The sequence below is a fragment of the Rhinatrema bivittatum genome, chromosome 6 (genome assembly GCF_901001135.1).
Source record: "Rhinatrema bivittatum chromosome 6, aRhiBiv1.1, whole genome shotgun sequence".
NCBI classification, from domain to species: domain Eukaryota; kingdom Metazoa; phylum Chordata; class Amphibia; order Gymnophiona; family Rhinatrematidae; genus Rhinatrema; species Rhinatrema bivittatum.
Window position 1 is genome coordinate 106825232 of NC_042620.1, and position 21130 is coordinate 106846361.

General features: G+C 46.1%; 1 protein-coding gene across 8 annotated transcripts in view; it reads left to right on the forward strand.

Moving 5' to 3' along the window:
• PPIG (peptidylprolyl isomerase G) overlaps positions 1-21130 on the forward strand; it is a 204239-nt gene that overhangs the window by 13878 nt on the left and 169231 nt on the right. For 6 of the 8 annotated variants that reach the window (XM_029605694.1, XM_029605691.1, XM_029605693.1 and 3 more), the window contains 3 exons: positions 10987-11026; positions 17568-17645; positions 17741-17815. In XM_029605694.1, coding sequence (XP_029461554.1) covers positions 17585-17645; positions 17741-17815 — 136 coding nt within the window. In that variant the 5' untranslated portion in view covers positions 10987-11026; positions 17568-17584. The remainder of the gene's footprint in view (positions 1-10986; positions 11027-17567; positions 17646-17740; positions 17816-21130) is intronic. The other 2 variants (XM_029605696.1, XM_029605695.1) reach the window with 1 other exon arrangement.

Genomic DNA, 21130 nt, shown 5'->3' on the forward strand with positions numbered 1-21130 from the left:
CGGCTGATGCACACTGCGTATCTTCAGGAGCTGGCGGCTCCCATGGGACCTCCACCACCCAAGCTACCGCGGCCTTCGTCCCTCTCCCCGGCCCCCCCCGCTCCGGCGGGCGTGGGGGCCCCACAGCTCCCCGTACACGCCCGACTCCCGGTGGCCTCGGGGGGGACTGGGTCGGCCCCAGTTTCCCCTGGGGCGGATCCTGCAGCTTCGGGGCAAGGGGACTCTACTTCGGAGGGAGAGGATCCACGCACGCTGCGCCTCTTTCAGCGGGATGAGCTGGACGACCTAATCCCTCAAATCATCCAGGGATTGGACCTCGATCCTCCTCCGGACCCACCAGCTCCCGTTGCGCCCGCTGTCGTCACTTCCTCTAAGAAGGGGGATCCCGTACTGGCAGCTCTGCGTCCGAGAGCTCAGGCTTTTCCCATTCACGAGTCGTTCCTGCAGCTTCTCACCAGGGAATGGGATGCCCCGGAAGCCGCTCTAAAGGGCAGCCGCGCCATGGAGAGGCTGTATCCGCTGCCGGAAGATTTCCTGGATCTCATCAAGGTACCCAGGGTGGACTCCGCGGTGTCGGCGGTCACGAAGAGGACGACCATACCGGTTACGGGTGGAGCGGCGCTAAAAGATACGCAGGATCGAAAGTTGGAAGTCTTCCTCAAGCGAGTCTTCGAGGTTTCCGCCGTGGGGCTGCGGGCGGCGATGTGCAGCTCGCTTGCCCAGCGGGCCAGTCTTCTCTGGGTGCAGCTACTGCTCACCTCGCAGGTGTTACCACCCGAGGAGGCCGCCCAGGCGGATAGACTGGAAGCTGCGGTGGCATACGGGGCTGACGCCTCCTACGATCTCTTTAGGATCCTCGCCCGCTCCATGGCCTCGGTGGTGGCGGCTCGTCGACTTCTCTGGCTACGCAACTGGGCGGCGGACACGTCCTCCAAATCGAGTCTGGGTTCCCTGCCATTCAGGGGTAAGTTCCTGTTCGGGGAGGACCTGGACCAGATCATCAAATCCCTGGGGGAAAACGCGGTCCATCGCCTGCCGGAAGACAGATATCGTTCCACCAGGGCATTCTCGTCCTCCCGGACCAGAGCCAGGGCGCAAAGACGCTACAGGACTTACAGGCCGGCGGCGGCTCGGCCCCCTGCCACCAGGTCTCAGACCTGGACACGCTCCTTTCGCGGGCGCCGCCCCGCGCGTCCCGCTCCCGCGGCGGGACAACTCTCTCTCAAGTCCTCTCAATGATGTTCAGCTCGCCCACTCCGCCGTCCCCAGGATTGGAGGGCGGCTGGCGTTCTTCTACGAGGAGTGGGCGCGGATCACCTCGGATCAGTGGGTCTTGGACACCATAGGACGCGGCTACGCGTTGGAGTTTGCCCGCGCTCCAAAGGGACGGTTCATCTTCTCTCCCTGCGGCTCGGCTGTCAAGCGAAGGGCGGTGCAATTGACGCTGGACAGATTGTGGGAAATAGGCGCCATTGTGCCCGTACCCTCCGCAGAGGTGGGCTCGGGCCATTATTCCATCTACTTCGTGGTACCGAAGAAGGACGGTTCCTTCCGCCCCATTCTGGACTTGAAGGAAGTCAACAAATCCCTTCGGGTGGTCCGGTTTCGCATGGAAACGCTACGATCGGTGATCGCGGCGGTACATCGAGGGGAGTTCCTGGCCTGCTTGGACCTGACGGAGGCCTACCTTCACATTCCCATTTGCCGGGAGCATCATCGTCTCTTACGGTTCAAGATTCTGGATCAGCATTTCCAGTTTGTGGCGCTCCCGTTCGGATTGGCAACGGCTCCGCGCACCTTCACCAAGATTATGGTGGTCGTGGCGGCTGCCCTTCGGAAGGAGGGTATCCTAGTTCATCCTTATCTGGACGATTGGCTCATCCGAGCGAAGTCTTTTCGGCATGGACAGACGGCAGTGGCCAGGGTGATAGAGTTTTTGCAGTCTCTGGGATGGGTGGTGAACTTCTCCAAGAGCTCCCTCGTGCCCTCGCAGCGCTTGGATTTCCTGGGAGCGACCTTCGACACCCGTCTGGGCGCGGTTTTCCTACGACAGGACAAGGCACAGGCCCTACGAGAGCACATACAGCGGTTCTCTGCATTACCAGCTCCCACCTCCTGGGACTATTTACAGCTCCTGGGGGTGATGGGGTCTACCATCGACATGGTCCCCTGGGCATTCGCGCACCTCCGACCTCTGCAAAGAGCACTTCTCTCCCGTTGGAAACCACTCTCGCAGGACTACCAGGTGATTCTCCCGCTGCCCCAGCTTGCCAGGAGCAGCTTCTCCTGGTGGATGGTCCCGGAGAATCTGGCTCGCGGCATGTCCCTCGATCTACCAGATTGGGTAGTGGTAACCACCGACGCCAGTCTCATAGGCTGGGGAGCAGTCTGCGATCGCAGCGCCACACAGGGGACGTGGTCCGCGGAGGAGTCGAAGTGGTCCATCAATCGTCTGGAAACCAGAGCGGTCAGGTTGGCGCTTATCCACTTCCTGCCTCTCCTTCGGAATCGGGACGTCAGAATCTTATCCGACAACGCGACAACGGTGGCCTACATCAACCGACAGGGCGGCACTCGCAGCCCGCAAGTCGCACTCGAGGCAGCGATGCTGATGCAGTGGGCGGAACGGCATCTGGGCCGTCTGGCGGCCTCACACATCGCGGGAGTAGACAACGTCCAGGCGGATTTCCTCAGTCGCCAGTTTCTGGATCCCGGAGAGTGGTCCCTCTCCGACGAGGCCATGCAGTTGCTTGTCCGGAGGTGGGGACCTCCCCACCTGGATCTCATGGCGTCCGCCCAGAACACCAAGGCTCCTCGGTTCTTCAGTCGCCGGAGAGAGCGGGGGGCGGAGGGCGTCGATGCTCTCGCGCTCCCGTGGCCGGCCGATCTACTCCTATACGCGTTCCCTCCGTGGCCACTGGTGGGAAGACTACTCCGCCGGATAGAGGTTCATCAGGGGACGGTAATACTCGTCGCGCCAGAGTGGCCAAGACGGCCTTGGTTTGCGGACCTCCTTCAACTGGTAATCGACGGACCCATCCGTCTGGGACATCTGTCCCGCCTCCTTCACCAGGGACCGGTATTTTTCGACCAGGCAGAACTCTTCTGTCTTGCGGCCTGGCTTTTGAGAGGCGCCGCCTCCGCCGACGGGGTTACCCGGAGGCGGTAGTGTCTACGCTGCTACGCTCTCGAAAGACTTCGACGTCGGTGGCCTATGTTCGAGTCTGGAAGGTGTTCGAGCTGTGGTGTACCGGCCTGAACACCAGACCCAAGGAGGCGTCTGTCTCCCAGATCCTCCAGTTTCTCCAAGCAGGGGTGGACAAGGGACTCGCTTACAACTCTCTTCGGGTTCAAGTGGCCGCTCTCGGCTCCCTCCTGCGTGACGGAGGCTCTCTGTTACAACACCCGGACATCGTCCGTTTTCTCAAGGGAGTCAAGCACTTGCGGCCTCCATTGCGGGACCCTTGTCCCTCTTGGAGTCTCAATCTGGTACTACGTTCCATGTCGGGACCTCCGTTTGAACCTCTCCGAAATGCGACAATCAAGGATCTCACTCTCAAGGCTGTGTTCCTGGTGGCCATCTGCTCCGCTCGGCGTATTTCCGAGCTACAGGCTCTGTCGTGCAGAGAACCTTATCTCCGGTTTTCCGATTCGGGAGTCTCGCTTCGTACTGTGCCCTCCTTCCTTCCGAAGGTGGTGTCCGCGTTTCATATGAATCAGACGGTGGAACTTCCATCTTTCCCTTCGTCGGAGCCGCGTTCGCTACGTCTCCTTGACGTCCAGCGCACCCTGCGCCTTTACCTGGAGGCTACGAATGATTTCCGGACTTCTGACCATCTCTTCGTCCTTTGGTCCGGGCCCCGGAAGGGATCTCAGGCCTCGAAGACGACCATTGCAAGATGGCTGAAGGCCGGCATTGCCGCTTCCTACATTGGGGTGGGGCGGACGCCCCCGCCCGGAATCGTAGCGCATTCTACACGTTCTCAGGCGGCCTCCTGGGCGGAGAGTCGCTCGGTGTCTTCGCAAGAAATCTGTAGAGCGGCCACCTGGAAGTCGTTGCACACGTTCTCAAGACACTATAGACTACATCTCGCCTCGTCCGTTCATGGACACTTTGGCGAACAGGTTCTACGAGCAGGCCTCGCAGGATCCCACCCGGGTTAGGGAAGCTTGGGTACATCCCACGGTCTGGACTGATCCAGGTACGTACAGGGAAAAGAAAATTATTACTTACCTGCTAATTTTCGTTCCTGTAGTACCATGGATCAGTCCAGACGCCCACCGCATTTGGGTTCTTCTCCTGCTCCGCTGTCTTGGGGCTGATTCTCTCAGCTGTTCCTCATGTTACAGTAGTGTCTTCCTGCTGTTTCCTTTTTACGTGTACCAGTTTTTCACTGTTTATGGAGGTTGACACGCTATGTTCATGGCCCCCACCCGTTCGTGGGGAGGTTCCAGTTTTCTCTATTTCAGTTTAGCGGCTTATTGTTGCCGTCTTGTTTCAACTTGATCCACTCAGGAGGTTTTCTGTTTTCTCGGGCTCTGATATACTCGATACTGAACTCCTGCAGAGGGGGTAGTAGTACTTATGGTGACGCCCCCTCAAAGCTTTGGACTGACTCCATCTGCTGGATTGGGGACATAACCCACGGTCTGGACTGATCCATGGTACTACAGGAACGAAAATTAGCAGGTAAGTAATAATTTTCTTTTTCCAGTGCTCCAATGGCCACAAAAAAATCCGGCTTCAAATACTGTCAGTGTGAACAGATAATGTCCATCACTGTCAACCACAATTATTGATTATATTTGTTTGGGCCCTGACCATGACCAAGCGTCATGTCGGGATTGTGGTTGCATGTCCCCCAGAGCCCAAAGACAAAGGACCATTAAAATAGCTAGCCTTCGACAGGACCACTCCCTGTCGGGCTCGTATGTCCCCATCCCGGGACGTTTCATCCAATCATCCCCGGGGGCCAGGATGAAGATCCAGAATTTGCCTAGATGATCCTCTTCGGCTGAACTAAGACCAAAAAAGCATTGATCCACCTCGGATGCAAAAAAAGGTAAAATTTAGGCAGGAAGCATGTGGTCCCGACTCAAGTGTGCCATATGTGCCACAAGTTAATCGCATGATGCAGCAGCTGGTGGAACCGGCAAGGCCAGATACCACGCCAAAATTGAAGCACGTTGCATCAACACCATCTAGCACCCATAAGCCATAGCACTCCACCTCGGCGCACAATGCGTTGCGTCCGTCCAAACGCGAAGCACTCCCATCATGCGACTCACGACGTAACAACGTATTCTCGAAACACAGAGCACGACACACTTGCGCCATCATTCAAACTCTTCGACATGAGAACAGAGTACAGCAAGACATGTTGTCCAAGCACACACATCCTCATTGAGTTCTCATCTCACAAAGGATCCCATCTTGGATATTTTATCATATCCTCCATGGGTTTCCCCTCAAATCCCACTTTCTATTAGTTCAGCTTCCTCACAAAGTGGTCGATCCAAATGCTTGGGACTTTCCTCTCATTCCCAACATTTACAAGTAGAACTAACTCCGAGAACCATGCCTCCCCAACAGGGGAGGCATGGTTCTCGGAGTTAGTTCTACTTGGTCAGGGCATGGTTCGGAAATTCTTGCTGCGGCATTCTCCACCGGAAGTTATCCTCTTATGCTTTACAATCAAAACCTCTACCTCAGAAGCACCAGGAAAATACAATACATTTCTTTCCCAGAAGGCCATAAATCAAATCTCTGCAATTATAACAAATCTTTTTCGTTCTGGCATCCGCAAGTATCTCCTCCACGTTTTCTGGATCCAACATGGGTTTATACTGAACCCCCGTTACTTCTGATTCACCACCTTCTCCCAACACTCAGCAGACCAGGGAGAAAGCACATTCGCCCTCATTCGACACCGCTAGATTCCCTGGGCGACCGTTCTCCTGACAGCTCTACTGGTATACCCTCCGATCTGCCACAAGAACGTCCTGTCCATTCCTCTCCACTTGAAGACCTTACTTATTCTCGTTTTTATTGAGAAACTGGTACCCTTCTAGGAGTAGAAATCAGAAAACTACCAAACCCCAGGGAGGAAGTTTTTGTGATTTAAAAAGTTTAGATGTTCCCGCTGAACCATCAGCTTTACCATCTCACAAATTATTAGACTCCATTCTAGCAAAGACCTAGGAGTCTCCTCAATACCCTCCAGTTTCTAGAAAACTAGATCTGAATTCAGATTACAAAGATCTAACAATTATGGAGTAGTTCAGCTTCCCTATGCATCAGTTGTGGAATCAGCTATGAAGCGAGCAAAATACCAAGCTACATTCCTCAACTTCTCCTATAAAGGATCATAGAATTCTAAATGAATATGCTAGAAAATCTTTTCAAAGTGCGGTGCTAACTTCTCGTATACAGTAGCATCAGTTTTACATTGTCCCAATATCTTTATGAATCCCTCCAACTGCTTAAAACCATTTCTCCATTCAGACACTGGACAGCTCATCACACCACAACCTTTTAGGATATGGAAGAAGGTCTCTGAAATCTTCTACGGACAGTTTATGATCTTTTGAAAACATCTGCAAGAACACGTTTGCCACGGCCATTGCGGCTCATCCTGGTTCTAAAAGAGAAGATGTTCATGAAAAACTGGCTAATCTGCCTTGTGTGAGAGACAATTTGTTCGGAGACAAATTTAAGGATACAGTAGCTCAACTAAAAAGATCAAAATGTAGGCAGTACAATCTCTCTCAGGATCTATAGACCCTCAATCCTCTTTTCAGGCGCTATTTATTAACGAAAACCTACTTACTATCAAAGAAAGCCGTACAAAACTTACATTCCATATAGAGGGCAGCAATTCAAATCTTATCAGCTACCTTGCTCACAGCCTCAAATGGCTCAGGCTAGATCCCACCAAAGAGAAAGGAAACAGAAACCAGTCCAGACCCCTCTCCAAAAACCTTCACAGTCTTTTTGAAGATATCTCAGCCTCAGCCAGAATTCCTGATTGGGATAGAATCCAAAATTACTACCCAGAATGGCAAAAATTCACCTCAGATCAATGGGTTCTCCAAATTGTGAAGGATGGATGCCATCTCAATTTTCTATCCAAATCTAGTCTTCCTCACCTCAATGCCAGAGTAACAGATTTCTCCACTATGCACCTGCTGGAGCAAGAATTACAGATACTGCTACAGAACAAGCCATCCAAATAATTCCAAAGATCAAAATCAGTTTGGGATTTTACTCCCAATACTTTCTCATCCCAAAATGCTAAGGGGGTCTCTGTCCAATAATAGATTTTCGACCCCTAAACAAATTCCTCTGGAATTCAAGATAATATCCCTCAAATTAGTTCTCCCCTTCATACAACAGAATGATTGGATGTGTTCTCTAGACCTCAAGGATGCATACACTCACATCCCTCCTGTTAGCGATTCCTGTGCTTCTAGGTGAACTCTATACACTACCAATACACAGTTCTGCCCTTTTGTCCTTTCCTCTCGCTCCCAGGGTCTTCACCAAATGGTCTGGCTGTGGCAGTAGGTCCACTTAAGGCATCAGGGAATTTGTCTGTTCTCTAACCTGGACAATTGGTTAAGGAGTTTGGCTCAGGAGAAACTATTATCTCAGCATCTGAAAATGACAATTTTGTGTCCAGATCTCTGGGTTTTCTTATCAATTAGAGAAATCTGTACTCAAACAGACTCAGCTTATTCAATTCATAGGGGCGAAGGTAAACACGATAGAAGCTCGTGCATTCCTTCCCAGGAGAGGATCAGTCAAATACATCAACTAGGTATGAGCCCTCCTATTAACAAATAACTGCCCACCAAATTCTGACTTTTCTGGGCACTTAGCAAGCTGCAATTCATGTAGTTCCCCACTCTTGCCTTCATATGCGTCGTCTTCAATGGGGATTAAAAGCCCAGTGGATTCAATTCCTGATGCTGATGTCCACAGTGGTAACAATCCACAAGAATCCATGGCAAAGGACATAAGCTGGTGTTAAATATAAATGGTCTGACAGTAGGATCTACACTTCAGGACCCAGTCCACAACTTAATCCTAACAACAGATGCCTCTACATTAGGATGGGGAGCACATCTGCTGCGTTACAAAATGCAGGGTCTATGGACACAAACAGATTGTATCCAGTCAATCTTTTGGAACTCAGAGCCATGAAGAATTCACTAAAAGCTTTCACGCATCTCTTGGGGGGGGGGCCAATCCTTAATAATATACATGGACAATTAAGTTGCGATGTTCTACATAAACAAGGAGGGTCAGGTTCCTGGACTCGTTGCAGGGAAGCCATCTGGATCTGGGAGTGGGCGCTCAAGAATTCTATATGATAAAGGCAACTTATTACCAGGTGGTGGCCAATACTTAGCCGATCGCCTCAGCAGAAATATTCCACCCCCATGAATGGTCATTGAACTAAGCAGTAATCAAACAAAATATTTCTACAGTGGGGTCACCCTTGGATAGACCTTTTTGTAACATAACAGAATCGAAAAGTTCAACATTTCTGTTCAGTGCATCCCAGCCTCTTCAGGTACAGACAGGATGCCTTCCTGATGTCATGATCTCAAGGTCTTCTTTATGCATTTCCTCAAGGTCATGATCTCAAGGTCTTCTTTATTGCATTTCCGTCTCAATTCTTTCTCATATCAAGGACAGTTCAGAAACTGATTCAAGGCCGATCACGGATGATACTCATAGCTCCTGCATGCCGAGACACCCTGGTATGCCTATCTAGTACAGTACTCGAAACAGACCCTTGGAATCTCAGTCAGATCCAAATCTGCTGATCCAAGGAAGACTTAACTCTCCTCCATCCTCTTCAATTCCTTTCTCCACCTGACGGCTTGGATTTTGAATGCGAATCTTAAGACTTCATCTTGCATTCAGCTGATATTCACATCATTATAGCATCAAGAAAAGCATCAACAAGGAAGAATTACTCCTTCAAATGGAAGAGAGATACTTCATGGTGCCAAACTCAAAATATTCTTCCCTTTCCTCTTTCTCAACACCTACAGAAATCCCCAGCTATTTGCTTCAGCTTTCCAAATCAGGCTTAGCAACTTCGTCAGTAAAAGTACACTTTCAGTGCCATAACAGCTTATCATGAAAGACTCGGTGGCGCTTCCATAGCCTCACATCCCTTAATGACTCATTTCATAAAAGGACTTTTCAATCTCCACCCTCTGCCTCCGAAACCTCCGGTTCCTTGGGACCTAAACATAGTCCTATCAATCTTATTGAAACCTCCATTTGAACTACTACAATCTTCTCACTTAAAGTATTTAAACTTGGAAGGTGATTTTTCTGGTCACAATAACTTCAGCTTTGAAGAGTATGTGAAGTTCAAGCCTTAGTTCATTATGCACCTTATCTGCAATTTTTTCATGACAAGGTAAGTTCTAAGAACTCATCCAAACTCCTTCCCAAAGTAGTGTCAGCTTTTCATATCAATCAAGCATTACCCTTCTGATTTTCTTTCCTAAGCCTCATGCTAACAAAAGGGAATCTCAGCTCCATACATTGGACTACAAAAGAGCATTACCTTATTAAAACAAAGAAACTCAACCTTTTCATAAATCTTCTCAATTATTTATATCTTTCAACCCAAACTCACTAAGGGTTGCAGTCTCAAAACGAACCATAACTAACTGGATCTCAAATTGCATTCAGGTCTGTCATACTTCTTCCAAACTCCCTTATCACACGCAGTCTCAGCGCACCAACTACAAGCAAAGTCATCTTCCATTGCGCGTCTCAGAAATGTGCCAGTAGAAGACATCTGTAGAGCTGCCACTTGGTCTTCAGCTCATTACTGCTTGGACCATTTAACAACATCAGAAAGCATACTCGGCCAAATAGTCCTCTCCTGTGCTCTGGATCAGAAAACCATATCCATTAAGGAGATGAAAACCATGTAGGGTATGGAAGAGCAAGTATCACAGACCATTACTTTAATTCCATACCTCACTTTATTAATTATATGCTTGGAGAATCCCAACTAGGGTTGACTGCTTATCGACTCAAAAAAGCAAGTTTGCTTACTGTAAATGATGTTTTCCATAGATAGGATGAATTAGCCATGCTTCCCACCCTCCTCCTTGGCAATGTTGTTTTCTGCATCTTTACTCTAAGGCCAAAGCCATCTAGCTTTTGATATCAACTGAAACGGAGGAGCTGCGAGTTGCGTGCAGGAAGTACCGCACATTCGCAGCTCAAAGACTTTGAATCTTGAAGAAAGTGTCTGATCGAGTGCTCCGTCCGATGATGTCACCCAAATAGCATGACTAATTCATCCTGCTATCTACGTAAAACACCGTTTACGGCTAGCAAACTTGCTTTTGTCCTATTATTAGCAACAACTTTTTTTTTTTTTTTTTAAATATCGCCAAAAATGAGAACAAACACAGGTTTATAGAGGCTGATTTTCAAAGCAGTTTCTACGGGTAAAAAAAAAGTGTTTTACCCACATGAATTGATCATGTAAAAATTGTCCACCTTCAATGTGATGAATAGGCTGTACATTATTTCACAGTGCAGCTAGTTTTAGCACCTTGAGAGGAGGCGTTCCCGGAGCATGTTTAGGTTGGGAGAGGGAAAGTACACATAGATGTCTTTTTCAAATCTACATACGTTTCAGACAAAATTCTACCCACAGAAGATGCAAGTGTAAGTGCTCATATGTACTTTGTACCCACAGCAGTTTTCAAAGTGAAAGTGTGTGTCTACTTTTATTTGAGAATTGGTGAAAAGCCTATGAGTGGGCAGTACACATAGACTTTGATCTAATGCGGATGGTTTGAAAATTGCCCTCAAGTTTGGATTGGGAGAATTTTATAAGGCACATGCATTTATAAAACTCATGCTGTAGTTACATTCAGAGTATACAGGCATTTAGTAACATTGGTTCACTTATCTCCTCTCTTTGTGTCTTTTAGATAACTTAATATAAACTCTCTTGTTTGGACAAGTCTTGTGGTAAGAAAATGTTCCTGTGATTAATTTTCATGTACTTTTTTTTTTTTTTTTTCCTGACAGAATTTCGGATTTAAAAAAAGAGGGTTGAAAGTGCCTTTTGGCTGAATAGTATAGCCATATTCTCTCCTGCTACTGAACACTTTATATATTATAAATCTAGAAAAAGCAAGTTATGGACTAAGAGCAATATAGAAGTGCTCATGACTCAAGTTGCAGAGTCACAAATTCACAAAAATCAGTTTGAACAATAAGAACAAAGTAGACTGATGTGAGCTTAGCTTAAGAGTGAGTTTTTTTATTTTGGTGTGCACATTTAGTGACAGCAACAGTGACATCTTCTCCTGCATCTAATTCAGTAGAATGAGTGGCAAAACTGAATTCCTGCGCTGTTTTCGCTAAAACAATTAATAATTCACCTCTAAACAATCATTGGGATAAGGGAACACACTTTAAAAAGTGTATGATTTCATTCGAGACGCTGACTGCATTCTTTGTGGAACTGAATTCTCTTTGTTGAGCTGAATTCTCATTGTGGCTAAGTATTCTTGCATATTACTTATAAGTATTGTAGAAAGGCTTCTGTGAATAATTACTGTCTGTTTTCATTTCTTTATAGTAAGATAGTCTAGTAACTTAATTGCTGTTTGGTTGCTCTGCTATAGAGTTAAGATTAAAACAAAAAAACACTCCAGCTTTTAAATCTGATAAAATCTATTCTCATTTGGAGTTAGCTGGCACTATAATCTATTTAAATATTAATATTGGGGCATAAAGACTGTTTAAAAAAATTTACAAAAAAGTACAAACAAACTTCTAGAAGTGATCTGGACTATCTGGATTGGGTGTGGCTGTCTCAGAACTTGGGGGAGGTAAACTTAGAGAAGCAGGAGAACCATTGTGGCCAGTGCACAGTGGGAGCCAGGGAGCACTAAATATTCTTGTGTCCAGCTAAGTAAAGGTTTAACTTAGTTAAACTTACTAAGCCAATCAGGAGGAGGGTCTTATTAAAATCCATTGCAGATACAGAGTACTGAGAACATCCGTGACCAAGGGTTAACTGTTTAAATCCCACCCACCCCTAGGTTTGCTTTTCTGATATAGTCTACCTAAATACATAATTGACAACAGGATAAATTAGTAAATTGATATTCCTTAGGTGTTAACCATCAAATTACCAAAATGAGGACTATCCAATGCAACTATTGTGGAGCCTTTATTCAGAGGGAGATCATCTGGAAACTTAGGGCTTGCCCCATTTGTTCACAGCTCGCTTCCTTGAAAAAGGAGCTGGCTGAAGTTAAAGCTCAGCTTCAATGAAGAAAGGCTCATCCTCTTTACAATATTCGGGAAGTAATTCCCCATTACCACAGAAAAACCAAAAGTCAAGGATAAAAGAGATTTACATTGGGCTCAGGCTGGATAAGACCTGTGACCCACAGGCACCCATTCTTAACAGCTGTGCAACCAATTAGTCTAACCCCCCCATTCACACAGGGCATTAAGGAACTCAATAAACAGCAAGATTACAGAGGGCTCTGGTAGAATTGAACCTCTGATGCAGAGACACACACTCTATCAAGTGCAACAAGTACAAAAAGCCTTCTCTGTATTAAATACTGGAGAAGCTCTTGAGAAAAAGATTGAAGTGTTATCTGAAAAGAGAGAAGAAACCCAATGCATACAGGAATTCCAGATCAGTAACCAAAGGAAAAAGCTAATTGTGCTGGATGAATCTGTCATCAAAGGCACTAATCTTTCCCCTTGCACAAAGGGAAAGGGAAAGGGAAAATTGGATAACAAACTCTCAAGAAAAGTCACAAAAGAGGTCAAGGAACAGCAGTAACCTGAACGTGGAAAGCTGGAAAGCTATGAGCACAAATGCTCGTGGTTGGGCAATAAAATCCCAGATCTGCAAGCCCTAATGGTGGAGGCGGACTTGGACATTGTTGCTGTCACGGAGACGTGGTTCAAGGAATCTCACGGTTGGGATACGGCAATACCAGGCTATAACTTGTTAAGGAAGGACAGAGCGGATAGGATAGGGGGAGGCGTGGCTCTTTACATCAGAAACAATATCCAAGCATCTGAGTTGCAAGGAAGATGGGGCAATGAAGAAGCACTATGGGCCAACCTAAAAAAAGATGGGACATCCATTTTTATTGGAGTGGTTTACAGGCCTCCAAACCAAAAGGAAGAGCTGGACAGAGATCTGGTTGAAGACATCCAAAAGATGGGAAAGAAGGGAGAAGTGGTGATTGTTGGAGACTTTAATTTGCCGGATGTAGAGTGGAGAATCCCATCTGCAGAATCTAACAATAGTAGAGAAATAGTGGATGCTCTGCAAGGAGCTTTGTTCAAACAAATGGTAATGGAACCCACAAGAGAGGGAGCTATACTCGATTTAGTGCTCACTAATGCAGATAATGTCTCTGTGCAGGTGGGCACCCATCTCAGCACCAGTGATCATCAAATGGTATGGTTTAATATCACAAAAAGGATATGGAAAAGAAGCACACGAACCCGAGTTTTGCAGTTCAAAAACACAGACTTTGATGAAATGGGGAAGTACCTGGAAGAAGAACTAGTAGGCTGGGAGCACGAGAGAGATGTAGAACAGTGCACCAAACTAAAAGGAGCAATTACTAAGGCAACTAATCTATATGTTAGGTTTCATTTTTCTTTTGCTTTTCTTTACTTATCTGGTTCTCCAAGGAGGTGGCTGACAAAATAAAGGCTAAAAGAACAGCGTTCAAGAAATATAAAGGATCCCAAAAGGAGAAGCACAAAGGAGAATATCTGGTAGCACTGAGGGAGAAAAAGAAAGTAATCAAGATGGCAAAAAGTCAAGCGGAAGAAAGGATTGCCAAAGAGATTAAGAGAGGTGACAAAACATTTTTCGGATACATCAGTGAAAGGAGAAAAGTTCAAAGTTGTATAGTGAAATTGAAAGGTGAAAAGGATCAATGTGTGGAGAGAGACGAAGAAATGGCAGAAATATTAAACAAATACTTCAGTTCTGTGTTCACTAAAGAAGACCCTGGAGAAGGACCGTTGCTAGTTAACAAACTAGAGGGGAATGGAGTAGATGTAACTCCATTTACAGTAGAGAATGTATGGGAAGAGCTGAGGAAACTGAAAGTGGACAAACCCATGGGGCCTGATGAGGTTCATCCCAGGATACGGAGGGAGCTCAGAGATGTGCTGGCAGGTCCGCTGTGTGACCTGTTCAATAGATCCCTAGAAACAGGAGTGGTACCGAGTGACTGGAGAAGAGCGATGGTGATCCCGCTTCACAAGAGTGGAAAAAGAGAAGAGGCTGGTAATTACAGACCAGTTAGCCTCACCTTGGTGGTGGGAAAAATAATGGAGTCGCTGTTAAAAGAAGGAATAGTGAGCTATCTACAGTCGGAAGAATTGCTGGACCAGAGGCAGCATGGATTCATCAGGGGAAGATCCTGTCAGACAAATCCGATAGAATTTTTTGACTGGGTAACCAAGGAATTGGATCAAGGAAGAGCGCTCTGTCATCTACTTGGACTTCAGCAAAGCTTTTGATACGGTTCCGCACAGGAGACTGGTGAATAAAATAAGAAGCTTAGGAGTGGAGAGAATGAGACGGGATTTAAGGAAACTGGAAGAGTGGTCGAAGATAATGGCAGCTGAGATTCAAAGCCAAGAAGTGCAGAGTCATGCATATGGGGTGTGGAAATCCAGGAGAACTGTATTCAATGGGGGGAGAAGGGCTGATGTGCACGGGGCAGGAGCGAGACCTTGGGGTGATTGTTTCGCCGACTTCAGATCATTAGACACTATGTGACAAGGCGATAGCTAAAGCCAGAAGAATGCTGGGCTGCATAGAGAGAGGAATATCGAGTAAGAAAAGGGAAGTGATTATCCCCTTGTACAGGTCCTTGGTGAGGCCTCACCTGGAGTACTGTGTTCAGTTCTGGAGACCTTATCTCTGAAGGGACAGAGACAGGATGGAGGCGGTCCAGAGAAGGGCGACCAAAAAGGTGGAGGGTCTTCATCGAATGACTTATGAGGAGAGATTGAAGAATCTAAATATGTACACCCTGGAGGAAAGGAGGAGTAGGGGTGATATGATACAGACTTTCAGATACTTGAAAGGTTTTAATGATCCAAAGACAACGACAAACCTTTTCTTTTGCAAAAAAATCAGCAGAACCAGGGGTCACGATTTAAAACTCCAGGGAGGAAGACTCAGAACCAATGTCAGGAAGTATTTCTTCACGGAGAGGGTGGTGGATACCTGGAACGCCCTTCCGGAGGAAGTGGTGAAGACCAAAACTGTAAAGGATTTCAAAGGGGCATGGGATAAATACTGTGGATCCATAAAGTCTAGAGGATGTGAATGAAGAGAAGAGGCATGGGGGTGGCTTGAGGGAATGATGGCTACTACCTGGAGATGAATATTCTTATTCAATAATGCAACTCCAACATTGCTCTATGCTTCAACGGCAAGAGGAAATGTGGGGAAAAAAGGATTTGCAAGCACATAAAAGCAGGGGAGTAGCTTGCTTGTTACAACAGTTACTACCCCAAACCAAAAAATACCTGATACTTCACTTTCAATGCAAATCCAGCATAGCTCTCTGCTTCAACAGCAGGGGAGGAAGTTTGACACTTCACACACATCCAGCATAGCTCTCTGCTTCAACGGCAGGAGAGGAAATTTTTGACACTTCACGCATATCCAGCATAGCCCTCTGCTTCAACGGCAGGGAAGCAAGACTGATACTTCACTTTCGATGCATAGCCAGCATGGCTCTCTGCTTCAATGGCAGGGGGGAATGAAGAAAGGTGGATCTATATTCAGGCAACAGTCAACAAGGACTGAATTACACAGTCTGAATAAACAGATAAGCATGGGTGTAGCTTGCTTATTGCGGTAGTTAATACCCCTAACTAAATTAAGCTAGTTTACTTAGATGCAGTTCCAACACTACTCTCTACATTAATGGCGGGGGTGGAAGGGAAATAGAATAAAAAAAAGGTTACTAAGAGCCAAGAGAAACAGATATGTATGTGAGAAAAAAAAAATGCGAAAGCTTGCTGGGCAGACTGGATGGGCCGTTTGGTTTTCTTCTGCCGTCATTTCTATGTTTCTATGTTAAGTTGGAGTGACTGAAGCCAAGTTTCACCACATTAAATTTTATAATCGTAGGTCGAATCTATAAGGTGCTGTCTGCTTTACTTTTCAAAAAGTCTTTTTTGATTTTGCAGATAAAAACTTTACTTAGAAGCAAGAGCATACATTTCTCTTGTAGAGTCCGTGTCGGGCTGCTACAAGAAGAGAAACGGAAGCTCTCGCTTCTCGTTTCTGGTGAAACTTGACTTCAGTCACTCCAACTTAAGAGTGCAGTCAGCATCTCGAATGAAATCATACACTTTTTAAAGTGTGTTCGCTTGTCCCAATGATTGTTCAGAGGTGACTAATTGTTTCGCTAGTGTCATTATTTATATACAGGGGTTTATATTTGTATTGCTGTTTTCTTTAAAACATGCCCTCTAACCAGAACCTACTTTTTGCAAGGAAAAGAGTCCAGTTTCATGGAAAATACACATCTGTTAAACCTTTGGCATCTCAGTTTTTCCTGGCTTTTTTTGTTTGTTTTGCAGTAGAACAGAGCTGACTTGTAGCATTAGCTCTTGATTTTTGACTTCTCTTACTTTTTGTTCAAAGGGAAAAGAGGAAACCCCTGCATAAAACAGACAATTTTACTGCTTAGCTCTAAAAACTCATTTGTTTAGTATAAATTGCTTTTCTCAGATAGAAATGTTACTTGGAACTGATCAACCACTGCAAATAAAACACACATTCAACAAGGATAGAAATATTTTGAGCTGGCAGTAGACAAGGGTCACTCTAGACAAAATGAGCCAGTGTGCTTTCTTAAGCTAGAAATGTAGATATCTATTATTATAGATTTACAGTTTAGAATCACAGTTTGGAAAGTGGATAAACCAAACCATGTCACAAGAACCAAAAATATCTCCCATGTTTACCTCAGTAAACTTCAGTCTGAACTGTTTTCATAATAGCCTTTTCCTCCAAGCATTTGCCAGCTTCGTAGTTTAAATAATTAATAGCATTTCTTTTCAAAAGAGAGCAAGTGAATCACTGCTTTCCTTTCTTAAGGCACCCAAACCAACTGAGAAACCAGCAAGTTGACATTTTGGGGATGCGTGGGTAGTGTTGTGTCAATATTAATGTGTCAACATAGTATTGAAGCCTAGGATAAGGCAAATTTTATTTCTTCTTTGGTAAACCATGCCTTTGGTGCAAGCAGAGCTTTAGTAATTGTATTAGTTCTGGAGAAATCTAGATTCTTTATTTTAATTGAACCAACATAGGAGTTTCTAGATATAACATTACACAAGCTTTTAAAACCACATAGGTCATGTCCAGCTTTTGGAATTTTTAAATTAATGTCATAGGCTTCAGTGTTATGGAGTTAAATCTCAGCAAATGGTGATTTACAGTGATTAAATGTACTCTCTTTGTTTTTATTGCCTGCAGTTTAGACCTTTGAAACCATGGGAGTTAAGGTTCATCGTCCTCGCTGCTTCTTTGACATAGCCATCAACAATCAACCAGGTAATGCAGTATCATTTTCACTTATAATTACAGTCAAAATGTTTTTAAGTTTATTTAAAGTTACATTTTAATTTAAAAATGTACTTTACTCTTAGCTGGAAGAGTTGTGTTTGAACTATTTTCCGACGTGTGCCCGAAGACATGTGAAAACTTTCGCTGCCTTTGCACAGGTTTGTAAATTAGATTTTGCTTTATTTCCACTAGAGGGGAGTCGTTTTCCTGAGCAATTTGGTTAGCACATCTAGTATGCCAAAGGTATAAACTGCTCCTCAGTACTCATTCCAAGGGTTTTATGGTTTGTGTTTTTTTTGTTTTAGTTTTAATGTGATATACACTGTTTTGGTTTGGATGTCATAATCTCAAATAAACGATATATACATTTTAATAAATGAAATTGTCAGAGGGTTCTATATCATGAAACAACTGATACCCAAGTTTGCATAGTTTTTATATAATCAGAAACACCAGTGAAAATAACACACTGTATACCATTTGGATATAGGGTTTTGTTTTTGTTTTCTTATTATACTGCAAAGTCAAATCAAAATTTTAGAAATATATACAAAAAATACTCTCCTTACTATCGGGCCGATACAGTACAGTGTGCTCCAGAGTGCACTGTTAACCTGCCATTAGACGCACATTTTCCCTTACCCCTTATTCAGTAAGGTGCGGAAAACGCGTGCCCAAATGCATGTTGATGGCCCTATTAGGTATTCGTGCGCGATTCAGTAAGTAAAATGTGCAGCCAAGCCACACATTTTACTTTCAGAAATTAGCGCCTACCCAAAGGTAGGCGCTAATTTCTTCGGGCACCGGGAAAGAGCACAGAAAAGCAGTAAAATCTGCTTTTCAGTGCACCCTCCGACTTAATATCATGGCGATATTAAGTCGGAGGTCCCGAAGGGTAAAAAAAAAAAAAAAAAGAGAAAATTTTGAAGGCGGCTGTCGGGTCGAAAACCGGACGCTCAATTTTTCCGGCGTCCAGTTTCCGAGCCCGTGACTGTCAGCGGGCTCAAGAACAGACGCCGGCAAAATTGAGCGTCGGCTGTCAAACCCGCTGACAGCCGCCGCTCCGGACCTAATTTAAATACTGAATCGCGCGCACAGGCAAGTGGCCTGTGCGCGCGCTGGGAGAGCAGGCGTTTACCCGCTCTCCAGCGGACTTTACTGAATCGGCCCGTTTGAGAGTGTGCAGTATAGTATCACATTCTTCACAGAGTGCACAGCCAGGGAAAGACTTGGATTTCTTAAGCTATTTAGCAGAGATGGCTCATGTCTAGAAGTGTTTGCAATTACATGACCAAAAATGTCTTGAGAGAAAGAGAGAGAAAATCTGTCCTCCCTAGGGCAGTCACAGGAGCTCTTGCAGTTTGCAGTCCAGGAGTGCTCTGTGATGAAAGGAGGAGCAGCGGCAAATGACCACTTTGGTCCATTGACCTGTAAGGTCAGATAGGGACCCCAAGGAGTATTGTCTTTTTTTTTTTGTTGCTCTAACATGTAATCCTGGGTTGAGGAGTACTGGGGTGATGGTGGTGGTGGGCTGGAAAAATTGGAGGGCGTGGGGCTGGCAGGGTGGCATGTCAGTGGTACTTGTCCTGCAATCTGATTTTTGACCCACCCTATGCTGTTCTGAGAGCATTCATAAATTAATTTCTAGTACGTACCAGATAAGTCCAGGCTTCTGGGTTTTGCATCTCTGTCAGCAGATGGAGACAGAGAGAGTTTTACTGACACTGCTATATAACCTATTATGCCAGCTGCAGCCCCTGGGTACTTCTCTATCACCAGCAGATGGTAGAGATGAAAAACCTGCAGCCTGGAGTAGGTTGGAAAGAAGACAGAAATTTGGATGCATTCTCTGGCCATCCTTCCTTGTCGAGGTGGCCGAGCAGAGGGTTGATGACATTTGAATATTGCTCATGCCAGGAAATTCTACTGGTTTAAGAACAGCTGGTGGTCCAATTCCCTCCTTCCCCTGCTGAGCCCTATGGATCCTGCTGCCAACTCTGCCGTTGTTCAAAAAAGTTTCCTTTTTCTTTTATTTCTTATGGGAGGTAGTAACTTTTTTTTTTTTTAAAGTAAGAAATAGATGCTTCAAACTGAGCGCAGTTTCTGCGAGTGGATCGAAGTTCCAGCAGCTTTTTCGGGTTGGTGCAGCAGGCAAGGTGGCTTTAGGTGGTGGCTGAGGGGGAGGACTCTGTCGTTCAGACCATAGTGGTGTGTGGAGGCGTATGTCTATAATGGCACTGGTGAATGTCCTTTCTAAGCTCTGCCGAGCTGTGCTGAGTCGTTATCACAGCTGTTTCTGCAAATGTTTGTGTAACCTCAGCATCTACTAAGGAGAGGGCAGTTCTGGCAGGCCTGGCTTGGGGACGTGCTGCGAAGTTTTCAGGAAGCATTGGAAGCATCTCTGGCCCCGTTCCCACTGAGCGCGGGAACTGCAGCCATTTTGACACCCATGGGAAGAGCTGTGGGGAAGGGTGGAGATGTCCCTTATTTCTTGTTCCTAGCCGGTGCTAGTCCTGCAAGGATGCAGGAAACCTTTGTGGAGGGGAATCCTTCCCTAGTGGGGTGGGGGGACACACCCAGATTCTGGGTATTCCCTGGATTTTTCCTTGGACTTTGTGCTTCACTTGCACTGGGCATACTTGGCCAAGAAGGCAGCAGAGGGGAACGCTCGTGTGCCCATGGTTGCTTTTCAAGTTGCCCACGGCCGATGAAGCCAAAAATGGTAGATATATAAAAGAAAAAGAAGCCTGGACAGATCTGGAGGGTCCACAGAGTAGTCCCACAGAAGTTTGAGAAGTGGGCTGAGGAGTACCCGGGTGTCCACACCGGGCTTGTTGGATCAGGATGACTTACTGGAGCAGGTTGAAGTCCCGGTAGCTGAAGGGGCTGTCCCTAAGGTGGTTTGGCTGTTTCATAGGGAAGAGTTATGGCCTCTGATTCCCTATGTGCTTAAAGGATCTGGTCATCAGATTGCTGCAGGACAAGCCTGACTGGAAAGGAGTGGATCCGATCATTGATGACTTGAGGGGTTTGGCGAAGGATTTTCTCTTCCAGATATCAGTAAGAAAATTAGTGGTCAAGGAATGGGTCACTCCCGAGGCTGGGCTGAAGTTCGATTGGATGATGGTCAAGTTGTGCCCATTGTCAGAGGATTCTCTTGAATATCTGACACTGCCAAAGGTGGATGTGTCTGTCTTGGCAGTGACCAAGAAGACACAGATTCCAGTGGCAGTCTCCACGGTGCTGAAAGACATGCAGGACTGGATGTAGAAGCTTCATCTCAAAAGGATTTTTGAGGTCTCACTTTGATCATTCCAGCTGCTGTATGCAGCGGTTTCATGCAGGGGGCATGCTTGTTCTGGGTTCAGCGGTTGCAGGCGAAAGTCTTCCTCAGTGCCCTATGAGTGCTCGGAAGTGCTGGTGGTCTGTGTGCCAGATGCTTTCTATAATTCGATTAGAGCAGTTTCCTGAAT